The sequence below is a fragment of the Sycon ciliatum genome, chromosome 1 (genome assembly GCF_964019385.1).
Source record: "Sycon ciliatum chromosome 1, ocSycCili1.1, whole genome shotgun sequence".
In the NCBI taxonomy this organism is placed as follows: Eukaryota; Metazoa; Porifera; class Calcarea; order Leucosolenida; family Sycettidae; genus Sycon; species Sycon ciliatum.
Genome location: NC_088643.1, coordinates 27,008,148 through 27,028,147, shown reverse-complemented (window position 1 = coordinate 27,028,147; position 20,000 = coordinate 27,008,148). Strand labels below are relative to the sequence as shown.

Below are 20,000 nucleotides of genomic sequence, written 5' to 3'. Positions count from 1 at the left end.
AGCAGCGATGATAGTGATAGCAGCGATGATAGTGATAGCAGCGATGATAGTGATAGCAGCGATGATAGTGATAGCAGCGATGATAGTGATAGCAGCGATGATAGTGATAGCAGCGATGATAGTGATAGCAGCGATGATAGTGATAGCAGCGATGATAGTGATAGCAGCGATGATAGTGATAGCAGTGATGATAGTGATAGCAGTGATGATAGTGATAGCAGTGATGATAGTGATAGCAGTGATGATAGTGATAGCAGTGATGATAGTGATAGCAGTGATGATAGTGATAGCAGTGATGATAGTGATAGCAGGGATGATAGTGATAGCAGTGATGATAGTGATAGCAGTGATGATAGTGATAGCAGTGATGATAGTGATAGCAGTGATGATAGTGATAGCAGCGATGATAGTGATAGCAGCGATGATAGTGATAGCAGCGATGATAGTGATAGCAGCGATGATAGTGATAGCAGGGATGATAGTGATAGCAGTGATGATAGTGATAGCAGCGATGATAGTGATAGCAGCGATGATAGTGATAGCAGCGATGATAGTGATAGCAGTGATGATAGTGATAGCAGTGATGATAGTGATAGCAGTGATGATAGTGATAGCAGTGATGATAGTGATAGCAGTGATGATAGTGATAGCAGTGATGATAGTGATAGCAGTGATGATAGTGATAGCAGTGATGATAGTGATAGCAGTGATGATAGTGATAGCAGTGATGATAGTGATAGCAGCGATGATAGTGATAGCAGCGATGATAGTGATAGCAGTGATGATAGTGATAGCAGTGATGATAGTGATAGCAGTGATGATAGTGATAGCAGTGATGATAGTGATAGCAGTGATGATAGTGATAGCAGTGATGATAGTGATAGCAGTGATGATAGTGATACTGTAACCCCTCTAATTTTAGCGACCAATATATTTAGCGATTTCGAATTGTTGACGTTTTAGCAACCTTTTATGTTAGTGATCGGAGTAGACAGTATATTTGGGTAATGTGGGCAAACGGAGTACTAGTACCAGTGAAGAAAGTAAAAAAGGGCTCAGAAGAAAGGTTACTGAGTTTAATTATACCAAGAGTAGATAAACAACAGTGTGCAACTCGCGGATGGGTTCGCCTACGGCAGAATTTTTTGTCAACGTCATCTTTTCTACGACGCACGCGCTGCGAGTCTTTTGGAAAGTTTTGCCTCGTGCACTTGGCCGGGCTTTACATTACAAGGTCGGAGCCCAGCACATGCTCTCACCCTGCTCTGCGGCAAAATGCACGTTTATCTGAAAAAAGGTGACGTCAACAAAAAATTCCGCCCTGGGCCGGGGTATCCGCAGATTGTGCAGGAGTGATCCGGAGTTGCACACTCTTGTTTATCTACTCTTGTTTATACACAGTAACACAGACAGGTATGCAGTGCTAAGCACGTGTATGTGATGGAACCGTTTACTAAAAAATAAGGCCACACGTTTTAATTTCTATGTTTCTCGTCACCTGAAAATCTAAAAACGTATGCGAGATCGAGAGGTGGAAAAAAAAAAATGACCAAAAAAAAAAGTTTACTAGACCTTTGTTCACACTAAAATCCACCAATACACCATGCAAAATAGCATCCATAGTTAGCAACTAGTATGTGGTAGGAGCTTCTATCACAATCTGTGCATGTGCAGCTAGATTGCGCACAAAAATGCCGACCTCGCATCATGTGTCGCGCAGGCCAGGCCACATTATGTACATGTGCATGAGTGTGCTGGTCCCCACATGCACAGTCAGTGCAGCACAGTTTTTTTTTCTTTTTTTCTTCCAGACTCCTGAATCGTATGCGTGCGGGTGACGAGAAACATAGAAATAAAAACGTGTGGCCTAAAATAAAATAAAATAAATAAAAAGTGATTCGCGACCCCCAACTTTAGATTTGACTGATTCGCTAAATTCGCTAAGGTTTATGTGTCGCTAAAATTACGGGGTTTACAGTATAAATAGTCATAGCAGTGATAATAGTGATAGCAGTGATAATTGTCATAACAGTGATGACAGTAAAAGACCTTTATTGAAAAATCCACGACTGTCCGGAAAAAAATGAAGAGAAGAATCCAAAGCTAGCTCATGACATACAAACTACAGGCATTTATTATTCTCAGTCACTCACAGTCACTACTTGCAAAGCAGATCATTATTGTACCAAAGCGCAACTAAAAAGCCGCCTAAAATTATAGAGCAGTGATAGCAGCGATAGTTCATCCAATTTTGGGAGAAGTATGTGGTCTTTGTGGTACACTCTCACAACACCAACACACAGAAGTCTCTGCTGAGAGCACGGTGGCTCGGCAATTATTATTATTATTATTCTCGTATCCGTCCCGAAAGGGACTCACGACGGCAGAATTAACCGTGAGCATGTGTGTGTGAGAGTGGGAGAACGAAATGAAAAAGAAAAGAAGAGTCTTGTAATAAAGGTCAAATTTAAGAAGAGCAGTACTAGACTAAATGGCTGAGCAGATGTTACTCCATTGTTTTCTGTCGCGGGCATAGGTGCCGAGATCACGAAGGCAGCTGGGCTTAAAAATGCAGATAGGTGTGAGGCGGACGTCTCGCTGGAGACTTGTGGTGAGGCAAGAGCGGGGTGCACCTATTCGAAAGGGCTGACTGGTAGCATATGTACAGAAAGCAGTGAGAGCAACATTTGCAGGGATGTCACTTGGCTGGCGTAATATATGTCCTAATAGCTTCCACCTGTCCCGCTTGGCCATTTCAGATACAGAGCACTGGCCAGTAACAGCATATAAATCTGCATTCGAGATGACATCTGGGTAGGTTATTCCAAGGGTACACCGCAGCTGTTTCCTATGAAACACATCTAGGCGCTTTTCTTGTGCACGGGACAGGCCATGGCAAGCAAGGTTGTAGGTCAAGATTGGTAGAACGAAAGTGTTGTGTAAACGAATTTTGATGGGTGTAGAAAGCAGGTTGTGTTTGAACCATAACTTCAGAGTGTCTCCAAATGCTCTTGCGGCCAAGCCAATACGGCGCGTTACGTCCTCCCCGGAGCCGTATAGCGAGCCGAGTGTCTTCACCTGTCGCCAAGCTTCTTTACCACGAGTTGTGCCGACCTTTCTAGATGTTGTGGAGGTGGCATCTCCCAAAGTGGGTTCCAGGTAAATACGGATCCACTCAGTCTTACTGGTATTGACGGTAAGACCCCATTCGGAGAAGACGCCTGCGATGACGGGTAGGGCGCTGGTAAGGAATGATTTTGATGTGGAGATGAAGTCTACGTCATCGGCGTAAGCTGTTTCTTCAGGTAGAATGCTGTCTGCTGATGGTCGGGCTGGCAGTCGGTCACGTACCATTCATAGGGCTGCTGCTGGCTCGGCAATGGCAAAGTGAAAATCTCCGAAACAAATTCGGCGTGCATGGCTGGTAAAACGGCATTGCGCATAACTTGATGAGGTGGCAATTCAAAACAAGGGAGCAAATAGCCATGCTCCAGAATGTGGATACCCAGGCACCTGCATAAATAGAATGCCAAAAACCTAGGCACTTGCGCCAATGCATGCCACACCACCTCGTTATTCACACTAGCACATAACTCGCCTTGTATGATCTGTATTGCTTCCCCTGGCTCAGACTCGCACCCTCCCACACTAGGAACCCGTGGCACGGACAGAGCATTCATCAACGGCAAATACATTCTCATCATCAGCAAATACATTGACACCACTTGCCTGCTGGCTGAGTCAATGATGAGGCTGCATCGGGGGGCGGGCACCCATCCTTGGCGCTGGAGGGGCTGTAAGCCTCTGGGCTTGCGGCGATGGCGAGGTTATGGTATTCGGATTACCTTGGGGGCAGAACCGTGTGATATGCCCCGGATTGTTGCAGTTGAAACATAGTGGCCCTGGACCTGGTTGGCGTCTTGGGTTGCCACCCTCTTGCCGATGTTAGGGAAATGGAGGACCACTGCTCTGCACTACATTGCCAGGATTACTGTTGCGGGTGCTTCCCGTTTTCCTGCGGATTGTTGCCCTCGCCTCAGCCAACCGTTTCCTCTGTTCGCCTGTCGCCGCCAGCGGCTCACGTGCATATGCTGCGGCCACCTCAAAACCTTCAACATGTGCAATGCGTAGATACTGCAGGCGCTCTGCAATGAGGGTCTTACCGTGCTCCACGGCCTCCGCGACCAGGCGGTTGCCGTCACCCGCTTGCTGGATGCGCGAGAATTGTTCACGCAGCTTAACCAGCAGCTCCTGCTGGCATTGGAGAGATGGCTTGCTGAGTGGTGGTGGTGGTGGGGTTGCCGCAGCCCCTGGAGACTCGCCAGTCTTCTCGTGGAGTCTTGTCACTTGCTCCTGTAGGCACAGCGCCCATGCAGGGGCGGAACTGTCCTGCGCGTCCCTTGTCGCAGGCAATGCGGGCGGCAGCTCGGCTGCAGCAGACGACTCATACGGCTGAGCAGCAGCAGCTAACAGATATGGCTGACCAGCAGCGGACGACAAATACGGCTGACCCGCAGCGGACGACAAATACGCCTGATCCGCAGCAGACGACAGATATGACTGACCAGCAGCAGACAACTCATACAACTGACCAGTAGCAGATGACGAACACAGCTGATCGGATACAAATGGCTGACCAGCAGCATTTGCCAAATCTGACTGACCAGCAGCAGCACACACAGATGGGTCACCGGCAACCACAGACAAGTTTGGCTGACCTGCAGGGGATGACGACTGACCAGCAGTACCTGACGATGACGATAATGGCTGATCAGCAGCAGCGGAAACCGGAAACACTAATCCATCCGGACCAGCAGGGATCGTGCTTGCCTAACCAGCAGCCAACAGTCGCCCTATCAATTCTGCCTTACGGCCACTGACATCCAGCTGCCTTTCCTGCAGCAGGAGCTGCAATTCGGGAACAGTTCTCTTTGAAAGCGAGATCTTGTCCATCTTGGCAGAAAAGGCCGATACTCCAAAAAACAAAAACAAAAAACTGAACGGAAGAAATGCCACTGCGAAGTAACAGTAAAAGACCTTTCTGTTATCAAAGGTTTTATGGTTCACACACGACCAGAGATACCAGTTAGTTCAAGTGGGAGTCGGATAGTATATTTCACGAGACGAGGACAGATTATTGAGAGACCAGCCTTAGGGCAAGGATTCGACTGACTAGCATTAGGGCAAGGATTCGACTGACTAGCATTAGGGCAAGGATTCGACTGACTAGCATTAGGGCAAGGATTCGACTGACTAGCATTAGGGCAAGGATTCGACTGACTAGCATTAGGGCAAGGATTCGACTACTAGCTAGATTATGGAAAGTTTGGTTATATTATGTGAAATACTACAGAAATACTACAATAAATGTACGGTGCAATGCATGAGCGCGCCCATTTAGCTGGGCGCGTATTTTATGTGTATAGCCCGACTATGTACACTAGAAAGGGATGTAATTAGATCAACTGTACGGTGGTTTTGTGTGCAGGGGCAGAAGGAGGGAAAACGGGCTACAAATGTGTATGGTACTCATTATTGCATGCAGGGGCAGCGGGGAAATGGGTCAAATATGGAGGTTATGAAGTGTGTACGGTGCTACAAATGTGTATGACTATTGCATGCAGGGGTAGGGGGTAATGCCACTAAGGCGGTGTTTACATGAGGCGTTTCAACCCGGGTTGAGTTCGACCCGGGTCAGATTTCAACCCGCCATGTGCATAAAATGAATGGCGCGTTTACATGACGCATTGCGCTTGACCCGGGTTGAAATTTCGCCCCGGGTTGATTTCAACCCTCCCCCCCCCCCCCCCCCCCAAGGGGAGGGTTGAAATCAACCCGGGTCAAGAAAATCGTACAAACGTACTTCTGTGCGTATCTCGCGCCAGGTTTGAACGGCACTGCAGATGCAAATTTCGCGCGAACGGATTCACGTGACCATACAGGACTGTAGAAGTGGACTTTTGGCGGCATATCAGTATTTGAGCCGGGTCAACTGTCTTCATGTAAACACTCACCTCTTTTGTCTATCGTACAGACTTTCAACCCGGGCTGAACTCGACCCGGGTTGAAATTTCTCATGTAAACACAGCCTAATGGAGTGTGTATGAACTACTGCATGCAGGGGTAGGGGTAATGGAGTGTGTATGAACTACTGCATGCAGGGGTAGGGGCCGGGGGTCCAAATATGGGATGCGTATAACATTTCTTACATGACGTGTGGTCGTTGCCGGGGCCATGGCCAATAGGCGGTCTTCCCGCCGCGGGCATAATCAGACCATCAGGACCGCTTGACGTCATGTAGGGAGTTTCAGGACCGTTTGACGTATTTTCGGGAATTTCAGGACCGTTTGACGTCATTTCGGGAATAATTCGACCTTTCGACCTTTGACCTTCCCTGATACGTTGCTTCGTGCTGTAAGAAATCAAATCGAGCACGCTCTGTCTGTCATGATGGCTGAATCTTGCCCTTGCCTGCAGCCCTCAGGCCTACGGCCCTTGGGCTGCAGGCTCGGGCAAGATTCAACCATCATGACCTCCTGAGCGTGCTTGATTACATACTTTATTGAAAAATCCATGACTGTCCGGAAAAATGAAGAGAAGAATCCAAAGGTAGCTCATGCCGAACTACAAGCATTTATTATTCTCAGTCACTCATTACTTGCAAAGCAGATCAATAGAGAGGTTCCGCACTACGTAAAGTTGAGCAACTTTACGTTAGTGGGCAGGGAAAACCCGTTAATTCGTGAGTTTGTATTCCACTTACAGAAAGTTATCTACGTAGAGTACGTAGATAGGGCTCTGATAACGTAGGTGCTCCGTAAGTTGATTGGGGTACAAATTTATGACTCTCCCCAGGTCGATCCGGTCGTACGGTGCCGCATTCGGATTTGCCAAGGGCAGCTACGTGATTTGAAAACTCTGTATGGTGGAACACAGATCTGCATGCAGTTTACGTAAGACTTTCCGTAGATCGACTACGTTTTTTACTAACGTAATTACGTTATGCGGAACCTCTCTATTATTGTACCAAAGCGCAACTAAAAAGCCGGCTAAAATTATAGAGCAGTGATAGCAGCGATAGTTCATCCGATTTTGTATGTGAGTTCAATTGGGAATGTAGGTCGAAGGGAGCATCGCAGCTTCCTTGGACCAAGACCATTCAAAAACTGCAAGTGGTGAGTTTTTGATTTTTAGGCCGTGCTTCCTCTCTAAGAAATATTTTTAGTGATGTGTGTTGTTGTTGTCGTCGTTGTTGTTGTCATTGCCATTGTTGTACAGGCCGAGTGGTGTTGACAACAGAGTGTGTGATAGTAACACCTGGACTCAGTGCACCTGGCACTCTGACCTGCACAACATCTGCTCTCTACTTTGCCGTGGATGAGACAAGCGAAGAGTACAAGTCATGCTCACCAGATGTACGTACTCTGCTATTTCAGTCATTGTTGTGCTCACCTAATTACTGCAGTGTGGAGTGACCAAAAGTGTGATCATTTCCAAGTCCACCCTGAGTCTGGGGATTTCAGAGGTGCAGCTTTTGGGCGGTTCAATAGCCGATCGATTCATCTTTCCAAGATTGCTTTTGCATCCCTCTTCCCTCTCCCAGGTATATCCTCGTGACAAGTTTATGGCATTGAACAAGTACAAATACGCGCATGTGTGTGTGTGTGTGTGTGTGTGTGTGTGTGTGTGTGTGTGTTCATGTGCGTGTGTCTTTTATTTAGGTGCTATCATTGCTCGACTGTTTCCATGCCATGTGGGAATACAGCAGTGTGACAGCTGTGTATTCTAGGTCTTACATGCAGCAACGCACTGCTGTCGAGGTCTTCTTTACATCACGAGGTATGGGGGTGCTGATTTCCTGTCACTGCTGCTGGCCTTCTTGACGCTACCAACTGGGTATTTGCTGTTGCCATTAAGCGCTTTTGCTTGCTTGTGTAAATCCCCGGGTGTGGCGTGTCCATGCGTGTGTGCATTCGCCCCTGCCCCAAGACCCCATTGCCAGTTCACGCTCGAAATGCAGCAGTTTTCACTTACATCTCCGCATGCGGTATGGAAATTTGAACAGATTTAACTCTTTCGTCACTTTCCTATTTGTGATGTAGTACGGTTGTGCCCCCGTTCCTAGTGTTCCCATTCGACGTCGTCAGTCGTCAATCGCTTACTATCGGTTCTGTCGTTCGTACATTGCGTCCCGTCGAATGTGAACTAAGCTTTGGTGGCTGCACCAGCTAAATCTCTGGACTACATCGTTTTAGTGATGCAGTATGACAAGCGAAATTCCAGCCGAGAATAATTTCGCCGTGCCAGATCTCCTGATGGAAGTGCACACTCTGGTGTTGATGTAGTCGTGACTGTGTGTTGTCTTGGGGAGCCGCCAGTTGACTTGTTTTTTACTTGTCTGTGCATGGAACACGTGTTGTCTTTGCTACTGCTTCAATGCTTCATTGCGTCTTTGCTTCATTTGTTTATGGGTTCATTGCTTGATTGGCTCATTTCTGCACACAGCATCGGTGTTCTTCAACATGTCCAATACCGCTGCTGTGCGTCGCCTTGTCTCCGTTCTGCCCCGTGTTGGTGCCGGAACGCAGTTTGGATTGCCGGCAAGCAGGTCAGTACTAGACTCGATCGGCTTCTAAGTGCCATCTAGATTTCCTAGCTAGCTTGAGGAAGCACTGTGTAAGCAGTGCCGGTGCATATATTGTTTCTTTTTCTTTTTTACATGTGAGAGTTGCGGCTGTGAGTGTGTATGCCACAACCTGAACTTTCTTAACACAGCCCTGCAGTATAGAGTCGGTGGACACTGGATTTGTGTTATGATTACAGAATTGAGAACAACATCTGTGGAAGTAAAAATGTCTTTCCTTTAGTGTCCATTGAAGGGTGTGCATTTTCATGATGTGTCAAAATTGCATGGTCACGTTTATTTTGATTGTACATACATGTTGTGCTTGTTGATGTTTGTGTGTATGCAAACGATATTGCACTTTACCCATACTTCCTCTACTGGTTGTTGCCAGTTTGGATGCTTCTCTAGTGCGAGGGGCGTGCGAGAAATAACGACAAAGATGATTTATTTCTGTTTGTTTTGTGCTTGCTTGCGCTGTGTTGCATACACACACGCTACAGGGCCACTTCCTTACTGTCACCAAGTCAACTCCTTAGTCGCAGTAACATGACACAGCGCTGGCAACGGCGAGAAATCTCCAACTTTGAGTATCTGATGTTTATCAACACCATTGCTGGTAAGGGGTTTATTTGAACTTTCAAACGTTGTGCAAAATTCTGCCATTGGCTGAAATATCCCTGGAAGTAGTGTTTCAGACTGGATTTTGCATCAAAAAAGCTATTTCCCCAATCCCTGGAAACAACACAGACTAGTTGCAACTCCCCAGGTCTTAATGCTCATGCCTTTGCCATGGTTCATTATAGCATTTGAATGGGAATTCTCTCTTTTTCTTTAAGGAGAGAAGTGTATACTGACTTGGCTTCGGATGGAGCGTCTCTTAAGTGTTACTTGCACCCTTTCCACCAGTCCTTGGCTGCCACACCTGTACAAATACACTCAGTGTTACTTCCAAATTCCCACCCATTAGGGAACTTTTTGGGATGATGCTGATGTGGATACGGGGACTAATAACATAGTACAGTACAGGGGTTCACGGTAGCGCTAACAGTATGGTGCAATCAGGAGTAAATAAGCTTCCAGCAGTGTGCACGTCTACGTATGGGGTCTCCGACGGTGAAAATCCACATCATGTGTTTCAAGGACAACTTGTACTACCGGTATGTACAACGAAGGCCAGCATGCGTGCTGTCCGGATATCTACCATGATCATGCTGATGATTCGCAAAGTCTGAGTTGGTTTCTGTCGGGGAGTGCTATTTTTACTACTCCAATGATCGCTTGAACGGTCTGGGAACGTACAACGAGAACACACTACAGCACGTGATGTGAGTGGTCGCCGTCAGCCGACCCCATAGAAAGGGTATCAAGAGTTGCACACTCTTGGGAGCATATGTACTCATGGTGAAATGTAGCACAACACAGCATGTTATGAAGCTCAGTAGCGAGTACACTATGTGACGAATGCATTGTGTTATTGAAATATTAATACTGGTTTTATGTGTTTGGTGCAGGGCGTACGTACAACGACCTGAACCAGTATCCAGTCTTTCCCTGGGTCTTGTCGAACTATCATTGCAAGCACTTAGACTTGAATGACCCTGGCAACTTCAGAGATCTGACACAGGTAGGTACATGCTATGTTTTGTCTGGTTTATGACCAGTTTGTACTGCATGGTACTGTGCTGTGTCAAACTTGCATTACCTGTACCTTGCATGTACTAACCCCATCCCTAGGTTAGCTAACTGTATGTATGTGTGTGTGTGCGTGCGTGCGTGCGTGTGTGTGTGCGCATGAATCACAAGCTGTTGAATGGTGTAATCCCAGCACAAGTTACTATGTCTAACATAGCTGTTTGCTATCATCACTTCCGCGATGGGCATGTCTGGGGTCTGGGTCTGGGTGTGCGCATGTGTGTGTGTGTGTGTGTGTGTGTGTGTGTACATGTGCGTGTGTGTGTGTGTGTGTGTGTGTGTGTGTGTGCACGTGCACGCAAACTCTCTTCTCTTCAGGCTTTATCTAACGTAATGTACAGTAGCATTGTTACTATTCTAATCCTGATGTTCCCCTTGTCATGTAGTCGATACACACCTCGCCACCACCATCACCTCCATCCTCTTTCATTCTGGCTAAATCCAAATCTGTGCTCTTTCCCTTGCATTTGGTGTGCTCTCTCTTTTTGCTACAGCCCATTGGTTGTTTGAATGTCCCGCGATTGAGTAAGTTTGAAGAACGCTATGAGTTGTGGGAGGATGATGCCATACCCAAATTCCATTACGGTACACATTACTCTACGTCTGCGTTCACCATGAGTTGGCTTATACGCGTGGTAAGTAAATACTGGTAGTCCGTTCAGTGTGCTGGTCATTGGTAACTGTGCCATCACTGTTTACAGCTAGCATGACTTTGTAGTGAATATACTACAGTCGTCCCTCTCTAGTCCGGCACTTGTTTACCCAGCACCCTTGCAAACCAGCACACTTTCTGGGAAAACGGATTTTTTCAGTTCATTTTCTACACTTTAATCCGGCACTTGAATTCCGCCTCCAGCAGCGATTTTCTGCAACAAATCACTCAAATTGTGTATAATTCGATTTTCTAATCCAGCAGTTGTACATTGCATACTGTCAGGGACCATTGTAACATACACAACACATGAAACATACACTTGGGAATATCCTATGCTAGTGCATAAGATATTCCCAAGTGTATGTTATAGACATGCATTCCACAAAGTACTTGGTTTGACACAGAAAATCCCTACGTTATGACGTACGACACAAACATGTATGATAACATGTGGGCCGGGTTGGAGGGCAGGATTCGATAATCCAGCACCCTTGTTTATCCAGCAGAAAATGCCGTTGCAAAAGGTGCCGGATTAGAGAGGGACGACTGTATATGAATGACATGTGCATGTAGCGACCTCGCTGCATGACGTCACAAACATATTTCATACACGCAGCGCTCTCGCTTGTACACATTGTATCATATTTTTTCTCTTTCCGCCTTGTACATGCCGCGCTTCCTTTCTCTTCTCTCTCCTTTTTCTTGTTTATCGTGCTTCGCTCCTCCCGACCTCACCACTGGCGGGGGAGTTCTGTAGCGACCTGACTCACGGAGTATTACGTCATTTCTATACAAGCATGCGCAAGAAAATAAATTAAACTCGGATGGAGAGCCAAGGATTAAAATTAAAAGAGAGGACCAAAAGTTTACAAGTTATCCGTTTTGTCCAACACTAACGGTTATAAGCAGAATACTGTTGAGTCAAAAATGTTGACGTTACTTCATAACTTAGAACCTTCCAAGTTGGAAGGCTGCTGGTTTGCGCATTCTAGACGTGATGCAGCTAAGCATCAGGTCGTTTGATGTCATGATCTCATCAGTCAGTTTTGTGCTAATTGTTGCACATTTTTGACTCCACAGTATTCTGCTTATAACCATAACAAAACGGATAACTTGTAAACTTTTGGTCCTCTTTTTGAAAGAAAATAAATCATACTCTTTGTTCTAAATAAACACCAACCATTAGACAAAGTTGCCCTCTCCACTGGAGTTGTATTTATTTTAGTAGTATTATATTATATTATTATAGTAGTATTTTTTGTAGTTGTATTTATTAGGTCCCAGGGTGGTATGTCCCGGGATTCATCTGTCTCCCCTGTGAACAGATACGACCTCTGCCATCTTGGGTGCCTAAATTGGTGACCCCCGACGCTGCGCTCGCGAAGCATTCTTGTTTTTGACTTTCCGGATTTGTGAATTTGTGGTGCCTCTCGCCGCCCACCCGCCCTCGGTACACCTGGAGCTGCTGCGGACTACTCCCTCCTGCGGCCGCCATCCGTCGTCATGCTGCTTCCGCACGTCAGCCTGCCAGCCATCACAGGTTTTTACCACACTCCGTTCCTGTGTGCACCGCATTCTGGCTGCCTGTCGATCAATCTGTTGACATAAAACTTGAGCCTCAACATCCGCACCTCACCGCCTGGACTTGGAGCTGCTGTGGAGCAACCACCCTCCGACCACCGTCCAGTGTGCGCCGGCCACAAGCTGGAGCTTGGCCCCCTCCCACCCGCAAAGCCTCCCCAATCGTGGAGCCAGCACTGCTGCTACTACTACACAATTGTACAACTGTCATGCTGTCCTGTGCCTTGGATAGGCTGCCGACCACCCAGTCGCCGCCCCGCCATACATAGGCACACAGCTACATGGGCTGCTGTCCTGCAAGACTTCTGCGCCTGATCACTGCGTGTCTTTGCCTCTGCCCTCCCATACAGATTTTTCTTCTTCTTTTCTCTCTTTCTGCCTCTGACATGCTCTCCACCTCTGTCACGTTAATCCACCTCTGACATGTTAACCCGCCTCTGTCACGCATCTCTTTTCTGCTTCCTGCATGTTATTCCTCTGTTTCGGCCTTTGTTGCCACTTTAAAAACAGTGGTACGCCACGTGCAGCGCTCTTCATATTTCCTTGTTTTTCTCTGTCGTTCTCTGCGCTTCGCTTGTTCTCTGGTGGGGGAGTATTGTAGCGACCTCGCTGCATGACGTCAGCTCCCTCACTACATATGCATGCGCATGAAACATTTCTTCCTCTTTGTTCTAAATAAACACCAACCATTAGACAAAGTTGCCCTCTCCTCTGGAGTTGTATTTATTAGGCCCCAGGGTGGTATGTCCCGGGATTCATCTGTCTCCCCTGTGAACTGATACGACCTCTGCCATCTTGGTTGCCTAAATGCGTACTACCCTATTCCATTCTTCCATAGTATAGGTGTTTTACTCATTGCCATGTTTGTGTGTACACGTGTATGTGTGCGTGTTCATGCGTCCATGTGCATGTGCACGTGCATTCTTATGTATATGTTCTATTTTGTTTCAGGAGCCGTTCGCAACTTACTTCTTGCAGCTTCAGAGTGGCAAGTTTGACATGCCCGGACGAACGTTTTCCTCCTTGCCTAATGCCTGGCAAAACTGTCTGCAAGATACATCAGACGTGAAGGTGAGCTGTCAATCTGGACTTGTACTTCACGCCGCGTCCGGGAAATGCTTTGCAATGCGTATGGTGATGGTTGCATAGTGGGCGCTGCGACGGTCACGCAATAGCCATTGCGATGAGTTTCCCGTGGACAGAGTGAAGTGTAAATCGGGCTTCATTGCTGCAGTGCTCCGTGTGTGTGTGTGTGTGTGTGTGTGTGTGTGTGTGTGTGTGTGTGTGTGCGTGCATGCACGTGCGTGCGTGCGTATGCATCATCTACTATCATGGGCATCCTAGAATTCACTGGGCCAGATTTGTCTATTACTTCCAATAAGAAAGGTGTAATTGCTCACCCTTGCAGAAATGTCCAGCAGCAAAGCAAGAGAAGAACTAATCCCTAGATTCACTCTAGAGAACATGTAACAATGTGGCGCCATACAGTGTGCACCAGCAGCACACTGAGCCAAGCTTTCTAGTCATAGCAGCATCATGCTTGCTTGGTGTGATGCCATGTCTTCTTTACTGCGGAGGCTGTGGTGTGTGATGGCAGAATTTCCTTGTCTGATGTCGCATTTGTTGGCAATGGAAGTCGAGCTGGTCGATGGCTCTCCAAAAGGAAATGTGCCGTTTTAGGTTGATTATCTCAAGCCGTTGTAGTCTGCAAGGATATAAGCGGCTTTTGAGGGGCATAACTGTATAGGATGTTTATGAATTCAACTCTCCTTGTGCAGCTTAGGTGCAATATCTCATGTATGATGACTATGTATGTTGTATGTCACTTTTATGTGTTGTCATGCATGATGATTATGTGTGTGTGTGTGTGTGTGTGTGTGTGTGTGTGTGTGTGTGTGTGTGTGTGTGTGTGTGTGTGTGTGTGTGTGTGTGTGTGTGTGTGTGTGTGTGTGTGTGTGTGTGTGTGTCAATGCATGTGTGCGCGTGTCTGTACATGTATGCCACTATTATGTCTTGTCCACTGCACACAGGAACTTATCCCAGAGTTGTTCTACTTGCCGGAGATGTTCACAAACTCCAACAAGGTACTTAATAACTACTTATACAGTTTAGCATATGCACACATGCACACATACACACACACACACGCACACGCACACGTGTGCGCAACTTTGAACTGTTGAGTGGGAGAGCTTGGATAGCCACGCACAAATACGTCTTGGTAACTCAAATATGGAGTGGTTCCGGTTCACGGAACGACATTGCACTTGTTACTTGAAAGGATTAGGTGACTTGAAAAGGAGTGTCACCAGAAAACCTTATTTGAGACAAGTTCTAGTTAGTTGAGACAAGTAGAGACAAGTGAAGCATGCAAAAGGGAAAAGGCAGCAAAAAAAGGAGCCACAGGCTCGCTGCGCATGCTCCGGGCTGAGAGCTGCAAAACGGTGCACGCGATGCGTGCAGCAAGACATCAGCATGACGTCAACATGATGTAACACATAAACAAATAAAGACATAATAATGAGCGTAACGCGGATTCGTGATGCATATTCACGACACTCCCCGGGCATTGGCCGGAGAACAGAATTAACCATAATTAATAACAAGGAGAAATTTCACACAAAACACGTGGAAAGATAACTGAAGAGCATATAGAATGCGAGAGTAATGAGAGCGAGCGAGCGAGAGAAAGAGAGAGAGAGAGAGAGAGAGAGAGAGAGAGAGAGAGAGAGAGAGAGAGAGAGAGAGAGAGAGAGAGAGAGAGTTAAACACGGCCATCGGCGATCAAATCCTGCAAGTTGGACTGAAACTTGCTGGCAGCGGCTCGTGTCGGTCTTCGTACGACTGCAACGGGAGTGCTAGTCTTCTGAGCTGGGGTAGCTGAGGATTCTGAGGAACTGCTGGTCTCCTGAGCTGGGGTACCTGGGGATTCCGAGGGACTGCTGGTCTCAAGCGGACACAGTAGACTTACTGGCCGCTTGACGGTGCGTTTGTCCGAAGTGAGGACGGTGGCAGAGCGGATGTTGCCATCGCTGCTGGTGTGTACTTCTTGGATTCGTCCTAGGCGCCAGTGGCCGCGAGGCAATTCCTCCTTGATGAGGACAACGTCAGCAGGCTTCGGAAACGTTGAGCATCGAGTCCTTGACTGCTTGAATGATGACGTGTGGGCTTCTCGCAGACTGAGGAGGTACTCGTTCCTCCAGGCAAGCCAGAACTGATCAAGGTGTCGTTGGCCCTTCTTCCAAAGGTCCAACAGGCTGTCTGCAGAGGAATTGATAGGCTGGTAATCCGGGTCGGTTGGGTCGTTGCTGACCGTGAAGAACCCCTGTGTGGCAGACAGGCTGATAAAATGACCAGGCGTCAGGACTGTGCACTGTTCTTCGTCGACATAGACTAGCGGCCGAGAATTGACGACAGACTCAACTTCTGGCAGGAGAGTGGCGAGTTGGCTGGTTGTGAGGAGGCGTCTCCCGATGGTCTTGCGCATGGAGCGTTTGACAATACCCACAAGCCTTTCATACATTCCACCCATCCACGGAGAGTTGGCGACGATGAAGTGCCACTGGATCTGATGACGGCTAATGTACGATGTAACACTGGTGTCTACGACAATGTTGCTCCAGGCAATGTCAAGAGCGGACTTGGCCAGCTTAAATTGGGGAGCGTTGTCAGACACAACTAGCTCTGGCGTGCCACGGCGGGCGACGAAACGTCTCAATGCGAGCAGAAACTCGGCAGCTGTCATGTCGTGGACTGGCTCCAAATGAACAGCTCTGGTCACCATGCACGTGATCAGGCAGACCCATGCCTTAGCGGTTTCTGACTGTGTACGGACGAGGACTGGGCCAAAGTAGTCCAGTCCGATGTGAGAGAATGGTCGCGCTTGGGTCACTCTGGTAGAAGGTAGCGGACTCATCTGAGGTGTCTTGTATGGCGCGCCTTCGTAGCGAATGCACGTCTGACAGCGGCGCACGAGGGCCTTTACAGCTGATCTGCCTTTCGGGATCCAAAACTGATATCGGACACGGGATAGTGTGTGCGCTACGCCGCCATGCATGACCTTGAGGTGGCAATCATGTATGATCAGGTTGGCAATGGCGTGTTCCTTGGAGATCAGGACGGGAAACCTCGATTTGGAGCAGAGGTCAGCATTCTCCAGTCTTCCACGGCATCTCAGTACTCCGTTGTCGAGCACTAAGTTGAGCTTAGTTGCCAGCGGATGTTGCTTCCCACTGGACAGAGCGGTGATAACATCTGCATAGTGTGCAGACTGGCTGTGGCTGATCCAGACTTGCTCTGCTGCTTCGATTTCTCTAGGCGTGAGAGGTCCAGATGGAGTTGGTTTCTTCCGCAGCCTACAGAGGAAACAAAAGCAAAGTGCAGACACACGCACTAAAGAGTCGAACGACGAGAAGTCGTTCACAACAATGCCATATGGGAATACATCAGATTTTTTATTTGTCTGTGAACCCTGACCAAATGGCTGACCCCCCGACCCCTTTGAGGTGACTTCCGGAGGACCCTCCGCCGGCGCAACAGTGACGGTTGCTGCAGTGGTGCCTTCAATCGGCAGGCTGGGGCCGTTCCACCAGGTGTCGCATTTTAACAAGGCTGCGGCGCTCAATCCACGGGATGGCAGGTCGGCTGGATTCAGCTTTGTCGGGACGTAGTGGTGGAGAACGTCTGGAACGGCTGCGATGGCGTTGACGCGGTTCTGCTCAAAGACGGGTAGCTTCGTGGACTTGAGCCAATGGAGTACAGTCGTTGAGTCGGTGTACAGATGAGTGGCTTGGAACTGGATGTCCAGGCAGTTGCTTGCGTAGATACACGATAAGGCGAGATCCTAGGCTTGCCGCCATCAACTCTAACCGTGGGATCGTTTGACCCTTGACGGGAGACACCTTCGTCTTGCTAAAGATAATATGGCGCTGACTCTTATCACCGACAGTGCTTTCCAAGTACGCAACGGCAGCATAGGCGTTCGCTGACGCATCGCAGAAGATGTGCAACTGATACGACGGACTCTTACATGTGGGTACGCCGACGTAGCGTGAGATCGGATAGCTGCTAGACTCGTCAAGGTCGGCGGCTATTGGGTGCCAGCGACTGAGGACGTCGGAGGGCAGTGGGTCATCCCAGGACACAGCAAGCTTCCAGATATCTTGCATAAGAACCTTCGCTCTGATGGACACGGGGGCGAACAAGCCAAGCGGGTCGAAGAAGCGAGACAGTGCCTGTAGAACCTGGCGTTTCGTAGTGACAACAAGGTTAGCTGCATTAGGCGACTGTACGGACAAGACATCCTCTCTGGGGTCCCAATGGAGACCAAGGCATTTCTCGCGAGTGCTTCTTGAGCGATCGTGTTCTGGGATCTTGTCCAAAACCTCGGAAGAGTTTGATGCCCACTCTCTAAGGTTCATGCTGATTGCGGAGAACGTCGCCTTTGCTGATTGATAGTGAGCGACAGCATCGTTGATGGTGTCCTTGCCCAGGATGATGTTGTCTACGTACGTGTTTCGGAGAATGTCGTCTGTCTCCGGTGAACAGGTCTGCGTGAGGTGGTACTTGATCGTTGCAGACAGCAAGAAAGGGCTGGAAACAACACCGAAAGGGACTCTACAGAAACGCAGAGTTTGGAGATTACTGTAGTTGACTGGTTGGTTGGGGTCATCCAACCACAAGAAACGAGTGACATCACGATCGGCTACGTTCAAATTCATCTGTAAGAACGCCTTCTCGATGTCACTACAGACGGCAATAGGGTGCATGCGGAAACGCAGGAGAATGCCGCAGAGATCAGGGATCATGCACGGCCCAGGATACAGACAATCATTGAGACTGGGCGAGGTCTTCGATACACGAGCGGATGCGTCGTACACGACACGGATCTTAGTGGTGCTGCTGGACAGCTTGAGCACACAGTGATGTGGCAAGTAGTGTATTGGATGCGAGTTGTCTCTCTGGCTGGGACAAGCAACGCGTTCGATGATACCAAGTGACAGTTGCTCTTCAAGTACCTTGCTGTACTTGACGAAGGTATCAGGCTCGTGACGGAGACGTTTAATGAGTGACTTCAAACGTCCGAAAGCAAGTGGAAAGTTGTTTTCCAAAGGCGGATGTTGTTGTCGCCAAGGCCACCCGACGGTGTACCGTCCGTCCTCAAACACGACTGATTGGAGAAAGTCGTCATACGCATGATCGTTGCTGGGGCGTGTCGCACTGAGAGAGTCGAAATCTTCAACAGCCCAGAAGCGTTCAAGGTCAAACGAGGGATCTTCACGTCGATGACTTGCTACGGCTAAAGTGGTGTTGCTCTCGATTACCGAACAGGCGTGCTCAGTTGCTACTGTGCCGGCGCAAACGAAACCAAGTGACGAGTCCAAAAGCTGTAGGCCATCGGGAAAAGAGATGCGGTCAGTGCCCAGGATCTTGTAGTAGTGATCAAGACCAATGAGGATGTCGATACACAGGCGATCGTTGGATGACGTGAGCGGCTCCGCAAGAGGAAGGGTGTTGAGGCTCGGGTGTCTGTTGGTGTCCAAGGGGACGCGCCATATCGGTGAAGTGATTTGGGGAATCACATTGGCGGACAACGGAAGGATTGAGTCATTCTTCAGTTTGAGATTGACTTCGACGCGTGGGTACTGAGACGTGTTCCTCGATGCACTACCGAAAGTAGAGAGGGCAATGTGATCTTGACCTAGAACACTGAGGTTGGCTTTCGCCTGGAGCGCCTGCGTGACGTACGACCGGCAAGAGCCACTATCGAACAGTATACGTGCAGACAGCGTGGTCGGGGTACCGGAAGAGTTGGACACTACATCTGCAACTGCGGTTTGCATGATGACGGACTGGTTGTCGCCTGCGACTGTGGTAATGGCAGGACGTGGCTGGAAAGGTGCCGCGTTGGCACACATTGCGGAGCTTGGTTGTGCACCGAATTTCACGGGACACAAACTGGAGTGATGGTCAGGCTTACGACAATAGAAGCAAGGTTTCTGCAGACTACATGACGAAACACTGTGGCCTGGCCGTAGGCACCGTTGACACTTGTCGCCGAGGCGTGGTTTCCTTGTTTCAAGAGTGCTATACTTGGAACACATGTCAGAGTAGTGGCTTTCCCTGCAGAAAGCGCAGACTTTCTTTCTTGGCTGTGATTGGCGACTCGACTCACCGACAAGAAGTACGGACGACTTATGTACGGAAGACGGCTGTTCATGTTTGCTACTGGCGGCATGACTGGATTGGCGCTCGGCTGTCTCCTGCGCTACTATATACGCACACAACTTGACTCTCAACTCGGCGACAGACCACGGATCAATGCCTTTCTGCAACTCAAGTTGCGCAAGCACGTGACGCGGAAGCTTGCTGGTCATCAGTGAAATGAAGATTGGTTGATCGGTGTCTTCTTCAAGAGCGTTGAGACTGCGTAGGTGTAGTTCTACC

General features: G+C 48.4%; 2 protein-coding genes across 2 annotated transcripts in view; both read left to right on the top strand.

Moving 5' to 3' along the window:
* Nucleotides 1–963, top strand: part of LOC135806717 (dentin sialophosphoprotein-like) — a gene marked incomplete at its 5' end in the record, with an annotated part of 2,565 nt that extends 1,602 nt beyond the window's left edge. Inside the window, one exon of the mRNA XM_065320943.1 lies at nucleotides 1–963. This exon is cut by the window's left edge and continues 1,602 nt beyond it. Within this exon, the coding sequence (XP_065177015.1) occupies nucleotides 1–963 (963 nt within the window).
* Nucleotides 1–20,000, top strand: part of LOC135821027 (lipopolysaccharide-responsive and beige-like anchor protein) — a 78,134-nt gene that overhangs the window by 39,289 nt on the left and 18,845 nt on the right. The window contains exons 45-52 of the mRNA XM_065334084.1: nucleotides 7,279–7,415; nucleotides 7,722–7,839; nucleotides 8,506–8,608; nucleotides 9,127–9,242; nucleotides 10,138–10,250; nucleotides 10,813–10,953; nucleotides 13,506–13,625; nucleotides 14,585–14,638. Coding sequence (XP_065190156.1) covers nucleotides 7,279–7,415; nucleotides 7,722–7,839; nucleotides 8,506–8,608; nucleotides 9,127–9,242; nucleotides 10,138–10,250; nucleotides 10,813–10,953; nucleotides 13,506–13,625; nucleotides 14,585–14,638 — 902 coding nt within the window. The remainder of the gene's footprint in view (nucleotides 1–7,278; nucleotides 7,416–7,721; nucleotides 7,840–8,505; nucleotides 8,609–9,126; nucleotides 9,243–10,137; nucleotides 10,251–10,812; nucleotides 10,954–13,505; nucleotides 13,626–14,584; nucleotides 14,639–20,000) is intronic.